This window comes from Nilaparvata lugens, chromosome X (genome assembly GCF_014356525.2).
Source record: "Nilaparvata lugens isolate BPH chromosome X, ASM1435652v1, whole genome shotgun sequence".
NCBI classification, from domain to species: domain Eukaryota; kingdom Metazoa; phylum Arthropoda; class Insecta; order Hemiptera; family Delphacidae; genus Nilaparvata; species Nilaparvata lugens.
This window is the reverse complement of record NC_052518.1, coordinates 21973181-21988489: the sequence shown is the minus strand read 5'-3', so window position 1 is coordinate 21988489 and position 15309 is coordinate 21973181. Positions and strand designations below refer to the sequence as shown.

The window sequence follows — 15309 nt, the reverse complement described above, 5'->3', positions numbered from 1 at the left end:
TTAATTAATAATCGACCAATAAAAATAATGATATAAAATAATTATTCCAGTGCATCAAAGTATAGTATCTCTATAAATATTTTAAATATTCTTCTTCAACACCTGAAGCTAATAGTGCTAGTGGCTTATTGCAGTTGTTGGGACTCTTTGTTATGGAAAGTTTTCGAATATAATACCGGTACTTTTATACTCTTATCCATGTAATGTGGAATTGTTAAAAAAAACTGTTTATTATCGGGCGCTTTTTTGCACACTGGCTGGCTTGGAAGGCATTAAACATTGAATTTAAACTTCTTATTCAGTTACTTCTTGGAGGTTTTTGTAAACATACTTCCTAGGGGTGAGTTTTACGGAGATCCGTTACAAAGCATGGGTGCATAATACAAGACAATAGATCGTTTGTTTTCATTATTGACCCAATATCATTCCTATTGTCTTTGATTCAATTATTAAACAAAAAGTAATGTGATTGGTTCAGATCTATTCGCAAAACTATCGTTTTAAGTGTTCTTTGTTCCATAAAACTAGCTTTTCTGAGAAGAGGTTCACTCATAAACTGTCAGCATTTCTCATCAGTGCTTCCCATCCACCTAATATTGACATTTTGAAGTGAATTTCACTATAACCCGTCCCAGTTTGCTAACTTATCAATTTAAGAAGATCACGTTACCATTCAAATTCTATTTCTTGAAGACATTTGTAAATAATAATAATTCAAGAATCTTTTTAGAGGAGGAATCTTCCAAAGTTTCACCTACAAAACTAATCCCTCACCTCATAGATGGTTTTACATCCTGAGATCAATGTTTATCCGGGTTCCTATTGTTTAACTAATGTTGTTTGTCGATTAGAATTTGTTTGTTTAAATTTTTTTGATAGTATTTACGTAGGTCTATTTGTGTTTATAATTCCTGTTAATGGGTAGTTATTTGGGTGATGAAGTAGATAATATAATGAATGAATTAATTAAAGATTGACCAATTGATGGTATTTAGTGTTTTGTTACATAAGTGTATAGTTTGAAACACATAAGAATGCATAATATATTATATGCATACTGTTGTAGAGCGATCACTTTATTATCATTATTATTGGTATCAACATTAAAAAAAAAACAATTAGAAATGTTTTCCATGATCTAGAGAAAATAGTGTCGCTAGTCTGGGTGTAGGTAGACATAATCGGGAATGAATACCTTAGTTCTCTGTCTCTCGGGATACTACTAATTATTTTGAATTATTTGGAAATCGTTAAAACCTTTCAAGCAGTAGATATGTTATTACAAATCACCTTTTCAATTTCCCTGGTATTCAATAGATTGTAACCAAACTGACTATGGCACCTTGAATGATGATGGCTAATGTACAGTAAATTATTTGCATGTGCAGTAAATAATTCTGCTTCAAGTTGGAATCAATGGTAATGGTTATTAGATACTATATCATTATTTGGTCTGTAATAATGAAAAATATACTATATATCATTTGTGTGCTTAACACTTCATGGATTTTTTAAAATTATATAACAATCGTTGATACGGAAATGATTAAGATATGTGAAATACTGCACTGTATTCTAACAAATGAATCAATGATTTAACAGATTTTATTGATCTAAGTCAAATTGAGTACAGTACATAGAGCTTCCAATATTGAGTGCGAAGGACTGACATGTTAAGGTTGGTCTAATTTTCAAGTAATAACAATTGAACCATCTGTTTATTGCTCAAGCTATAAAGCGTATTCCATCTAAACTTGAAAGTTTTGAAACAGGATTGACATTTTCAAGTGTGTCTCAGCTTATAAATGATCTCAGGGGACGCGTTTTAGGGAGACTTTCGTTTTGAGGTTTTTATTGCTTTCAGTAGGATGACTAGTCTTTCAATCCAATATTGAATATTACGCCAATAATGCTTTGTATGCAAATTACAATTAATTAATTAAATTTAAACAAACTCATTCATTTCTAACCATAGAAGGATGAATAAGTTCGTTTCAATAATAATAATTATTATTAGGATGAATGTGTAGGATGAATAAGTAGATGAATAAGTATGGATGAACCATAGTAGGATGAATAAGTTTGTTTCAATAATAATAATTATTATTAGGATGAATGTGACATAATATTGAATATTGACTTGAAGGACAAGTTATCTTCGCCAGAATGTTGTTGTAACCATAATTGCATTTCAATGACAATTTATTGGTTTCGGTCAATTGGCTGATTACAAAAGGGCAAAGCATGTGACAGGGTGTGATATGTGTTTCAGCATACAATGTTCGCCATGCCATTGATGATTCTAATAGTTGGCACGGTCATCAAGTTCTACCCTTGGCTGTCATCAGTTTTTGGAACAGCGGACAGTTCGCAACCTGACAGTTCCCAGTGATGCTGTATAATCTTCAGATATAGCTATGTATAAACAGTTTAATAATGAGTAACTGCTCATTCGAGTGAGCTAGTTTGTGCTTGTGCCATTAAATTACTCAGATACTATTACAGCCATCATACTGCCAAAGTAAACTAACATTTAATTGTGTATCTTTTTATAATTTCGTAAATTTTGTGAAAAATTACTCTTCGAATTTCGTGATAATGCCAGTTAGCGATGCACGTAAATTGATACACAATTTTTTGTGCACTACAACATCTACAGTAAAATTCACTTTAAACTATCAGAATGGCAGTTTGTGACAGTTGAACCCATTATGACAGTTAAGCGTGTATCTCGTTGTAGATGTTGTGTGAAACATGCTCATTCCTAAATAAGTGATGTTGTGAATTGTTTGAGTCTTTGTTGTGCCAAATCTCTGGGAAAAACATTTGTTTGAGAAACGTCGGTGGTACTTATTTTCATAAGACCTATGAAACAATCTGTTCCAAGAAAGTGAGAGATGCAAAGATCTCACTGAAAACAGCCTTCTGTTGATAGCTTTTTATTCTATGGAGGAACTTTATCATAGTACACTATTTCAGTAGAACTTTATCATTTTATCTGTACACATAGCTCCATAAATTTCCTACAAAATATACTGTGGTTGCACACAGAAAATGCAAGAAGAAAATGAAAAGATCAGCTCCCAATTTAGCTAATTTTCAAGTCCAAAGCTCTGAATTCCCTCCAGAAATAATTCTGATGGTATAAATAAATTGTATGTATGTGTAATAATCTGAATGGAAATGAATCGTATAAATCATATATATCAGCTACTATTATATATAATTTAAGTATAATCATATCTATGTGAGTTGGATGCTAGAAGCAATGAAAAACTTTCATGGATACCAGACAGTTTTTCTGATAAATTCCCAAGAACATTTGAAGTTTTGAATCCTTATGTGTAGATTGAAAAAAACTTTAACTTAGATTTATGAAGTGTCTAAACAGCCATTTCTATTCTACTTAATTGGATTAGAGTACAGTTTTTAATACCTGATTTATGTAAAGTGAATTATTTCAAAAAAATCAACACGGCGATACAAACGATTCACAATGTTAACATCCAGGAAGAGAAATCGACCCCTCAAGTTCTAAATGTTTTAGTGACGAAAAACACGTGTTTTTACGTGAACTTTAAATCATTTCATTATATTTCCTCCCAATGTCTTTGCTCTTCTGAGAACAGCTGGTCTGTAAGTTATATGAACTATCACATTATAACAATGTAAGGAACTGAAGACATTCAAGATTATATAACAATAATAATAATAATAATAATACATTGAACGAAATATCAATTAAATGCTATTGCCAGCATAACAGACATTTTATTTGGATTCTCGTTCAGTTGATCATTCTTTTTTAATTATTGTTGTCTTTAGACAGTTGAAGAAGAGAAAATATGCAACTTGAGCTACTCTTGTATTCAGATTTATATTTTCTTAAGAAGCTAACTGAAGAATAGATACTTGCTCATTAAACCCAATAGACTAGTCTTATGAAATAATGAGTAATTCATAAAAATAAAGTTATGTAAAATATTATTTTCAATTTTGACACCTGGTAATAGCATCATAGTCGAAAACAAATTTAAAATGTTAGTTGAAAAAATATTATTTTATATTCTAATTATTTTATATTCTAATTATTTCTATAATTTACCCACGTTTTGTAATGCAATACATTCAAAAAGTAGTTTACATTAATACACATTGTTGGGAAAATATATTACATTTCACATAGGTCTATTAAGTTTATCAGTATAGGTGAATACAAAAATGGCACGTCACATCTTCGATCAGTAATTTTTTTTAAGGTTAAAGTAATAACAAAAAGTTACAAAGCTTTAAAAAGACGTGTTTGTTTCAAGAGATCAGAATTTCTAGTTATGTGTGGTTTTGAACCTTGGCGATAGTGATGAAATTAGTAGGTACAAAATGTATGCTTTGTTAGTGGAGAAGTTAAAAAAATTTTGTGTTCTTGACCCTCCTCCACTAACAAAACATACATTTTGTAACTTTGTCGAGTCAACTGTTGAATAGAACTGAAATGAAGTCGAATAAATTCATGTCAAAGCTGTTGAAAGCTTTTTCGAAGCGAAGGTTAGATAAATATGGAGAGGCGGTAAATTCGTTCATTGAAAAAGGAAAGAACAAGAGGAAAGGAAAAGAAAACGAGGAAAAATGTGGAAAGTGAAGGCGTTTTGTGAAAAAACAGCCATTTTCCAAGAAAACAATTTTGGGAGCCTGGTGGTGGATTTGAAAGTCACTTAATTGTTACCATTTCTGCAAATAGTCTGTATGAACACTTCTGAAGTGATCATATACGTTTTGTATGAGACACATATTTGGTGATCTTTATTTTAGTTGTCATGCTTATTTAAAAAAATAAGTGGCCTTTTAACGTTCTATGTAGAAACTCTCAAACATTTTCATCTTCTCTTGAGTATATATCAGCGTATAGATTTTTTCAAATTATTTTCTTATGTGAAGTTTTACTAAGACATTCAACAATTTATGTTATAATATTTTCAATTTTCAACCCTATTTATAAACATTTCAAGAACAGTTAGTTGGAGATAACAATATTCCTCTAGCTCTCACGCACAACTGACTATTTATTATAATTTTTGAGTATGCTGTATTTTAATGCTGATCATTAATATTCGATTCATGATATGAAACTATGTCAATTCCTTTAGTTGCTTTTAAGTATTGTTGAAAGGCATCGTGTGTTCATTAAAGTTAGCTGTTAACTGAATGAATACACTGTAATATAATTCGAATTTTAGAAAAACTTCTAGGTATTGAGGAATACAGATTCGAGCCTAATCAATGTTTTTTATGTTTTTGTTTTGGATGCCCAATTTGTGTTATGATTAATTTATCGAATAAAAATTTAATTAGTTTTGAGAGTAGATGAAAAAAAAATCAGTTTACAATGTTAGAGCTTTTAATGACATGTATGATTTAAGTAGTCAGAACTTCCAGATGAATGTTCTAAAACCTTAGTACTTCTCTAATTATTTGAGGGCTGCTAAATACTATTTTTTATCCGAATTATATTGTTTTCAGTATGATTAATCATTCTTCCTGTTCACGTATTTTATAGCCTATATTAATTACCTGTAGTGTGAATAGAAATCATTGTAATCAAATCGAATTTTTTATAATTATTCACAACTTGCAAAATTATTCCTGTCTTTTATTTTTTACTGAAAGCAATGAACTACATTTTTGAAGAGGTATTGAAATAATTTTTTTGATAATTCTTCTCAGTTTTTTTTGAGATGAAGGAAAATACTGTAATTTTATTTACATGAGTATTCATATAAAATAAAAATAGATGTATCATTTTGTCCTGATGTACATTGAAAAACTATAATTTATTACGAATATGTTCATATCAATGCTTCAAGATTCATTTTTCAAAAAAATCATTTAGTTTCCCATTGGATAAATTATTGGAAACAATAATTGAAATTGATTAAAAAATTGTCTTAATGTAATACTGTGCAGCATTATTTGTAGTTCATCTGACAGTCATCACTTGAGCATATCTAGTTCCAACTAACTATTGGTTGTTCTGAATAATATTATTGTAGTCTAGTTCTATCCTAGAATTCCTAAGTTGCATCTTGTGCATTTGTATATAAATTATCAATGTAAAGTAAAAAATGTAATATTTGTATTCGCCATATTGTAAACGATTTGAGTATTATTTAAGTTGCAAAATTTGAGTCTGAAATTTAAGTAGAGATGAGTAGCATGTTTCAAATCGACTAAAAACACCAAATTCAAACGCCAGCTATTAAATGCTTGGACAAGATTCTTGTCTCTTTTGATTTTGACAATTCAAATTCTTAATCTTTTGCATACAAATTGCTTTGCTTTTAACAATTGTATAACGTACTGAAGTGTAAAGTTTTTTATTATTCAAATGCTTGTCAATCTCTTACACTATAAACTATAATATATGTTCAATAATTATCTGTTTGTCTTGAGGATCTGTAGACTATGTGCATTGTGTTTTACTTTTAAATCTTTTATTTTGTGACTATTGATTTTTATTTCTTTCAAATAATCTCTGTATTATCTTTAAAATATTTAATGTTTTCTTCTCTAATACAAAATTTGTATAGACTTTTTTGGCTTAAAACAATATTTTTATTTTAAAATCGTAACTTACGAAACATTTTCATGTGACCTCAGTTGATACTTTCACAATACATGCATTGTTATTATTTTTGTTTGATAAATCTACAATAATGTTTTTCCAAGCATTTTAGTATCACGTATGAATTCCTAGTATCATGACTATATATCATAACGGTCATCGACAAATCATTGTATGCAATATTGTAAAAAAATATATTAAAAAAGTTTTGAACAGTTGGTTGTAATTCGATTACTAACTACCATATACCACTCAGATTGCTATCTCAGATTGTAGAGCACAAAAATACGCCCAGAACGATTCTGAATTATACATCTAAATGGTAACAATCAGAAGATATTGTTGATCAAAAACTAAAGTTCATCAGAATTGATTTTCTCTTTAAATTTTACTCATTTTTGAAAAATCATAACTCAGTACTTATTGGAGATAGAGAGTTCCGAGTGATGTCATTATATTCAGAATTGTATAATCGAAAAAAAGGCGAGAGCAATTTTTTCTGTCCGATTACTGGATCAGGCAGAAATAGCTGAAAACTGGAAAATGAACCGAAATTTTGTATGAAGAAATTGATTCTGGACTTATCTCATGTATCCAAAATATATATTAAGAAATCAGAACTTCAATATAAATTGCAAGCACACCCCCTCTTTTAGGTATATATTGACTGGACTATTAGTCCTTTGTTCATATCAATAGTTTTCCTGGGCCACTACAATTAGGAGGAACTTGGTGAAGATTAATGAACATTCTATGGCATATTTCAACACTGTTGTGCACCATAATTCTCTAAAATTATTAAGGAACGGAGATATTGCATCAAATCAATGTTAATAGAAAGAAAATCGACCGAACTTAAAAATAATCACAGTATTTATTTGGAATAGCCTGTAATTAATTGCTCAATAAAAATACATCCAGCTAATGCTCTCTTTCTAATAATGAGAAATATTCATATAAAAATAGATACAAAACTGCTTTGTAACCAAGACACAGGTCCGAAAGGTGGTTGGAATTTTATAACTTTTTGATCTCTCGATTTATTGTAAATTGTAATCTGTAGGCAAATCGGGTTAGATAATTTTTAAGATTTACAGATTGTCTTCTGATTGGCTGAGAATCAGCTGTAATTGAGAAATAGCCAATCGGAGGACAATTCTGAGCCTCGACCGTAGATAGTTTGGACCATAAGATGAACACATTTTAACAAATAAACATATTCAGATACGTTTTAGAGAGGAAATAAATGAAAACTACGTCTTTTCAAGCAATATGTTGGAAGTATTTAATTTATTACAAAAATTAAAGTAGAAACAAAATAGATAAGGTGTGACGATTGAGTGTTGAACTCAGAGAACGTTGCATCCCCAGCAGCAAGTTTGAGGATAGTTGGGAGCGTGAATTTTATTCTCCAGACCATACAAATAGAAATGTCTTTCTTCTCCTTTCCATAGGTATGTGACACTCGCCGTAGGTACAGCTGTGATGCTATGTCTCTGTGTCAAAAATAAATATAACTTATCATAACAGTAAAATAATCAGTGCAGCCGTATGAATCAAATTATAATGTGGGTAGTCAGATAGTTTATGCTACACTTGAATTATAAGAACTTGGAAACCACGACTTTGATTTTATTAGAGAAGTCAGCAAAGAATGGATTTCTCATTTTACAAATAATTATTTATTCACAAAGTAAAGATACTTTTTCAAATGTGATTTGAAGCTCACATCACTCAAAAATAAAGTTGGAACCCCTTATGAAAAATTGCTTTGAGCACAAAAATTTTCAAATTGAAATAATAATTATTCTTGAAGTGAAAAAATATAGCACTCACACAGGCGGCAATATTGTTTTATGCTGGTATGATGACATTCATTTTCTTACTATAATAGAGATTATTATTCTCTTACTATAGATTATCACTATAATCAATCACCACTTTTATTTACTTTCTGAGTTGTGAACGTAACGTTGTGGTAGATATCACTATGAAAATTAAAATGACTTGGTATTGTCATAACCACTGGTTTATCAGAACAATTTGAGATACTAGTTTCGGTTGTTAACTTGTTACACCTTTATGAATCTCTAGTAAAATAATAGAAAGCTTTAACATTGAGCAAAATAACATTATAGTGTAGGTGAGGCCCTACGATTCGCTCACAATATATGTTATGTTGCTGAATTTCTAAGCTTTCAGATTACTAGAGATTGATAATGATGGTTTAGCATCCGAAACTAGTGTGTCATATTGTTTCAATAAAGCGGTGTCGTACCGGTACTACGTACCATTTAAAATATGATTGACAATTGAATAAAAATTAAGATTAAAATTGAAGATGATTTATTCATTTAGAAAAAAAACATGGATTAACAACAAGTAGTTTATTCATTGTTTTCATAGTACTGATAGTTATTTCATTTACACATGCATAAAATCAAAACAATAATTGGGAGAGAAACAACATAATTTATTATTGTGTTTAAGTATTAAGATACTAGGAAAGTTTTATAAAAAACCGTCGAAAATATTTAAAGTCGAAGAGATAAAAAAAATTTGAGTTATTACCTGTGATATAATGTTATGATCTGAAAAGCGTGTTGAATGACTCTCTATTAGCTCAGCTGATACATCGTTGATTGACTCATCTGGAAACCCTCGCAAGGGAGCCACCCTTTGACCTTCTTCTGAAAATATCTCTTTTCCTGTTACCATATTGAACAGCTTCTCTGGTAAACACGTCTTTTTCACAATTTTTTCTGAAGTATTTGTCTTCCTGAAACACACAGTTATCGATTTCTCATTTACAAGGAAAGTGAAATTATTTTTTCCTACAGTTACCTTGAAAAGTGGCTATTCCTGCACTGATTACAGAACGCAAAGAATCACTTTTCCGCTCTAGTGCGGGAAAAAAATTTTCTGCACTCCAGATTTGCAACATGGCAACACAAATTAGTTGGTGGGTTATATGGAGGATTAGTGCACGAAAACAAAAATTAAGTTGGTAACAATGACTGTGGTTAGATTTAGATAATCATTTCAATGGCTACCCTACATTTATGATAAAATCCCAATCTAGAAATCCAAAACAAGAATAATGTTTATCTAAATCATAATTAAATAATAACTTCTCATCATTTAATAATAAATAATGTTTATTTTCTATTGACAGTAATAATTATTTCAACTCCAAGCAATGAAAAATGTAGCAAACACACATTTTGAAATTCGAATTTTCAGGTTAAATAATTAGGCTACCGTTCGAAATCCATGTCAATAAAATTAATAAAATAACATTAGAATATACTACAATAAAATATTTTCTGTTGTCTATGTTATTTTATAAATATTTTTAAGTTTACATATAGTACTTTTCGGTAATTCTAGTTAATCATAATTCTAAATATCTGAATACGGTTTTTAGCTGGATGAAACGAAGTTAGGTACGATTCTTCCTGCTAGGTCGCGCGCTTGTCGGTTCAGCCATTTTGCAGTCATCCCAATTGGCGTGTATTTTGAATGCGAAATTTTTGTTTTATCTGTATTTTTTCTGATTCTTGAATGAATAAAAATGAGAACTTTGGCTGAGAATTTTCAACTTCAATTGGATTATTAATTTTTAAATGAATTAAAGTTGTTATTAATAACAGCATCACACACACAAACATTTGATGGATTTCAGCCATCATTTTATCCATAATTACCCACTTTTCATATTCAATGGTAACTGTAGGAAAAATTTTATGTGAAATACGTGCGCAAAGTTCCTCTGCTGCACTCAAGAAGCCATTCCGCCCTCGCCTACGGCTCGGGCGTAAACGTTTCTTTCGGTGCAGCAAACTGTCACTTTGTGCACTAGTTGCACTAGTTGCTGTGTTTGTGCACTAACTAATTCATAAGGTGTTCAGAAATAATAATGTTCAAAAGTTTAGTATTATGTGATTTGAATCTCATATCGTCATCAAAGGTCACTCCAGGATGTTGAATACGGTAATTTCATTACAATGGAGTTAAATATTATCCAGCATATAAACATCATAAAAATTAAAAATAAAATTAACTTGAAATTTAAAAAAAATTCAACTTGAAAAACGTTGAAAAGAGGGTACGGTACTTTGATTTTTAATTTTTATGTAATACAAGTAACTCGTATCAAGAAAATGAATACCTATCCAGTAACTACATAAATGTGCTTGCAGTGATACTTACCCCCTGATTTTCAATATTTCCATTTACATCAAATACTTACACTTCAGTAATACTTCTACCCAGATGTTTACTACTTTGAATAAAATCAAGTAACGACAGTCACATTATTGATTTGATTCCAGTTAATTCATTTCCTTAGTAAATTCTATTTAATTACAAGACAACTTGACAGATTATTTTTCATCAACATCATCATCATCATCATCATCATCTATTATCTAATTCTTCAATACAATTTTTCATCTCAATCTTTTGTGAGTTTATTCTTAGAGGCTATTTATGAGCATTGAAGAAATTATTTGGAAAAATGCAGTGAAAATTACCATGTTACAGTAAGCTGAATGTAACAAAGTAGAAGACCTGTACTTTCACATGGTGGACAAAGTAGTTTGCCAGATGCTTTACAAGGGTAACAGTCTTGCCTGCCGTAGCCATGCTTTGACACACGACAATGTATGCACACTTCTTGGTCAGGCCCCTCTCCACTATATCCCTCTCCGTTGCATGTGATACATCTTACCTAAAATCATTCCACAACAATTTGAAAATTCTTCATCTCAATATTTTTTCAAGAAAGAGAGTGAATTTTATTTCTAATGTTCATTAAATAATTCTTGGAAATGTTTTTTGAAATCGGAAAACAAATTACCAATATTCAAATAATTTCGTTTTGAAGTGGAATTTTTTCAAAGGTGTGAATATGAATTTCTATAACAAAATATTTTTAAAAGACTACTATCAGGAACTGTACCTTTTTAAGATAATCTTGCCGGCAAAGCAATTTTTTTTAAATGTCACTAGTTCTGTAAAAAAATTGGAACTACCAAAGTTTTTCATAATTATTAACATACCGTAAGTTGATAGTAACTTACATAACTCTACTTGAAAGATGAGTTAGATTACAATATTTTCTAACTTTAAAAACTGAAGTTTTCAAAGATTTCTATAAAATATGTGTGGAGCTAAAAAGAGTCAAGTGATAGATTGAAATGATAGCCTACAGATTTTTCTTTTTTTCTATTTTAATTTTGGTATTTTTATCTCGTTCTTTTGTAACAAGTTTTTCACAGGACAGAACAGGTCAAGTTATGAGATCTGGCCTATTATCCAGAAAAATTGATTTTGTTAATAGAAAATTATGTAGAGGGCTATAGCATTGTCTATTCCAAATTAAAGTAAGACCTAAGTATCAAGATTTTCTAGTCATTCCAAACTAGTGGTTCATATGTACCGTAGGCTATTATGGTATATGGATGTTTTTATTATGAAAATAATGATTGTCATGTTCAAAGGCCAAAAGCACAGTCATTTCTAGTGCCCTGGCCTCGAGATAATAATCTTTCCATAAACATGAAAAACATGCCAGCTGACAATTGACCCTTAGACTACTGCGTTGCCAGCATCCTCTACTTAGGGTAATGAGATTCTCTTGAAAATGTCAGCATAGTATCCTTATTATTATGTTGAAAATTTTTGAAGTCACATATAACCTATAAGATAACTACATTTGGACTGTTGTATAAATTAGAATTGGAACCGTTTTTGGCGTAAGCCCGTGGTACTCTTCTGAAAGTTATGTAATTCTGAATGATTAAATAAATAAAATAATTAATGGCACCAATGCTGACAGTTTCAAGAGAATATCACTGCAGACATCGCACCCCCAGAACAAGAGTATCGTAACTCAAAACTGCTGTTTTGTGGGAAAATGAGTTTCAAGTTTTGAGTCTCAGACTCACATTTAAATCATCATTCAATTGAATCTATTCTACTATAAAAAGAATATTTTATGATGTTGAAAATAATAAAGAAAACATTGGATGAGTTAAAAATTTAATTTCCAAAATTTATATGGCTAAAAATAGTATTTAAATTAGAAATTTTGAGTTACGATACTATTGCATCAAGTATTGGACTAATATTTTTGAGTTGAGCTAAAGAAACACGGTAGAAAATCATGAATGAATGTGAATTTTTCTTTATTTACAAGCAAATAAATAAATGATTAGAGTATTATTATTCTCTGAATTTAAATTAGTTTGACCTCAGCTCACTATAATACTCGTGATAAATGGCTGGAATCAGATTTTCCCTACACAAAGCTACAAGATCCCTCTTCTTCTGCTCACTTATTGATGGCGGGACCTTATAGGCTTGCGACAGTGCAACTGATGTCAGACTCAGATTTTTTCCTTCCATGGATACATACTTCTTTGAAAGCTTCATCTTTGTAGCTTAGTTTCACGAAGAAGCTGTAGAGGCTGTTTTTTCTGTACTCAATTATTTTTATATCTGTCCACATTACTCTTTCTCTTTCTACAGTTGTGATAAAATTATTGCCCATTGTGGATGACAGTTTTTTTAAATCGAAAACTTCATTGGTTGCCAACTCGATGACCCTGTACGGTTTTCCAGTTTTTTTTGCCAATGAAATTACAGGCGTCCATTGAGCAGGTATGAAAATTGGAGAGCCTCTGAGCACTCGTTGCTTCTCCTTCTCAATGCATGCGGGCATAGAATCACCTTCATTCTGAGAGTGTCCAGAAATTAAAAATTTATGAGTTATTTTCTCAATGTTCTCATTTTTAACAATGTGCAGCATCAATGAAGTAAAATATTTGTTTTTATTCTGCCCAAAACAATTGTCTGAATACAGAATAATTTCGTTGCCTTGGCAGTGACTTTTAATATGCTTGTAAAGGCATGTTCCTATTTCATTGGCCGGCCGGCCCCCATCTGAGCAATGGTTTCGTCCCAAAAGTAGCAGTGTCCTTCTTTAGTCACAGCATTGTAGACAGTGGGGTTATAACAACTTAGTTTTCTCTTATAGTAGAAAGCATTGATATCACCACAAGGACAGTTTAAAACTGCTTGCAAATAAAAACAAAGGACGTCAATGCCTTTATTTTCTCTTCCTTTTTCAATATCTTTCTTTTTCTCTTCGCGTGAACTCATTTTTTCAAAAATGTGTTGCTCATGTGAGCTCTTCAACTCTTCTTTTCTTAGTGAATCACTATTCTTGAAGGATTCACATGTATTGCACTGATCCTTCTTTGGTTTGAACAGACCAATGTTGAATTCTGTATTAAAGATAGTGCAATACAAGTGAAACTTTCCACACTCTTTTCCTTCTTCTTCACATTTTGTTTTGTATAATTCATATAATTTTGTAAGAGTTAAACTGCCATCAATGTACTCTCTGCTCGTTTGGGCTCTTAAGTAATGTGACTCAACTTTATCAATACTGTTTATATGATTTCGTATGTCTTCTTTAATATTTGAGTCAATTTTAGATTTCGATTGCTTTCCTCTATTATCATTTTCAACCGTTCCTTCTCCATTGAGTTTCTTCAGAGCAGTTTTGACCATCTGGTCTGTTATGCTGAGTGTTGATAGGAAAAATAATTTACAAACCTTCTTCCTTTGTCTGTCAACCTGCAAATAGAATGCATAATTATTATTCCTTCCAGTTTCAGTTTTTTTATACTGATATTTCGGAACAATCTCAGTCATATTTTTCACAATGAAATCTCGCTGCCGTGAAATGTCTCCTAAACCCCAAAAACTTTTCAAAATTGATTCTCGTTCTCCTTCAGTAATTCTGCTTGTACATTTTTGCCTGCACTTTTCTCCACATGGCTGTTTTAATGTCCTAGCTTCCACTATCTGTCCGGAACTATTAATGTACTGCTCACCACGATTGCATTTTGCTTTCTTGATGTTTCTTTGCCATTGTGAAGAATTTCGTACTCGTTTCCGACTCCTCTTTTTGCTTGTAGTTTCTGTAACAGACAAGAAACATAAATGTAAAGTTTGAGGTAGCCAATCAATCAATTATATTGGAAATAAATGATTACAATGTCAGGTCCTGCTTAACCTGAGGGGTTTTTTCAGCAATTGCCATTTCAGTACAATATTATGCACAACTTAAATAAAAATATGCTTATGGCTTTCTTGTGGGGAGCTACCAGTAGGGTAGGTTCCACTCGCCTTGGTCACATTCTGGTCATCCATCCGAAAGCAGTCCATAGTGTTTGTGACCTAACAACTTAAATTAAAATAATGTTTGAATAAAACTGAATTATGCTGATTTTTTGTTAATCATTAATGATTTACAAGTAAGAGAATAAGAAAACTAAGATGATAATTATTATTGAGAAAGCAAAAATTATAAGAAACATAATAATTAAAATTAAAGAAGAAATAGAGTCTTGATAAGGTGTTAATTATTGAACTAAAATGTGGTTAAGGAAGGGATAAATAATAACAAATTCATTCTATATGCAATTATTAAAACTAATTAATAGTCGTTCAGGATGGCGGCAGTGATTTTGATGAATAGAAATCAGAGCAGGCTAATAGCTTCAAAAGATGTAGGCCTATTATGAATTTCAATTAAAATAATAACTGTTATTTGTGAGTTTCATTGTCCTACAATTAATTGGAACAAAATGTAATGAAAATTATCAGGCAAAATA

The 15309-nt window shown here is 30.8% G+C and overlaps 2 protein-coding genes across 15 annotated transcripts in view; one reads left to right on the top strand and one right to left on the bottom strand.

The window, feature by feature from the left end:
* LOC111055186 (sarcolemmal membrane-associated protein) overlaps window positions 1-6834 on the top strand; it is a 56096-nt gene extending 49262 nt beyond the window's left edge. For 4 of the 7 annotated variants that reach the window (XM_039443004.1, XM_039443008.1, XM_039443006.1 and 1 more), the window contains exon 21: window positions 2273-6834. In XM_039443004.1, coding sequence (XP_039298938.1) covers window positions 2273-2392 — 120 coding nt within the window. In that variant the 3' untranslated portion in view covers window positions 2393-6834. The remainder of the gene's footprint in view (window positions 1-2272) is intronic. The other 3 variants (XR_005573296.1, XR_005573294.1, XM_039443007.1) reach the window with 2 other exon arrangements.
* Window positions 6835-7885: 1051 nt separating this feature from the next.
* Window positions 7886-15309, bottom strand: part of LOC111055185 (protein SSUH2 homolog) — a 62502-nt gene continuing 55078 nt past the window's right edge. For all 8 annotated transcript variants that reach the window (XM_039442997.1, XM_039442999.1, XM_039442996.1 and 5 more), the window contains 3 exons: window positions 11155-11351; window positions 9191-9398; window positions 7886-8115 (listed from right to left, as the gene is read on the bottom strand). In XM_039442997.1, the coding sequence (XP_039298931.1) occupies window positions 7969-8115; window positions 9191-9398; window positions 11155-11351 (552 nt within the window). In that variant the 3' untranslated portion in view covers window positions 7886-7968. The remainder of the gene's footprint in view (window positions 8116-9190; window positions 9399-11154; window positions 11352-15309) is intronic.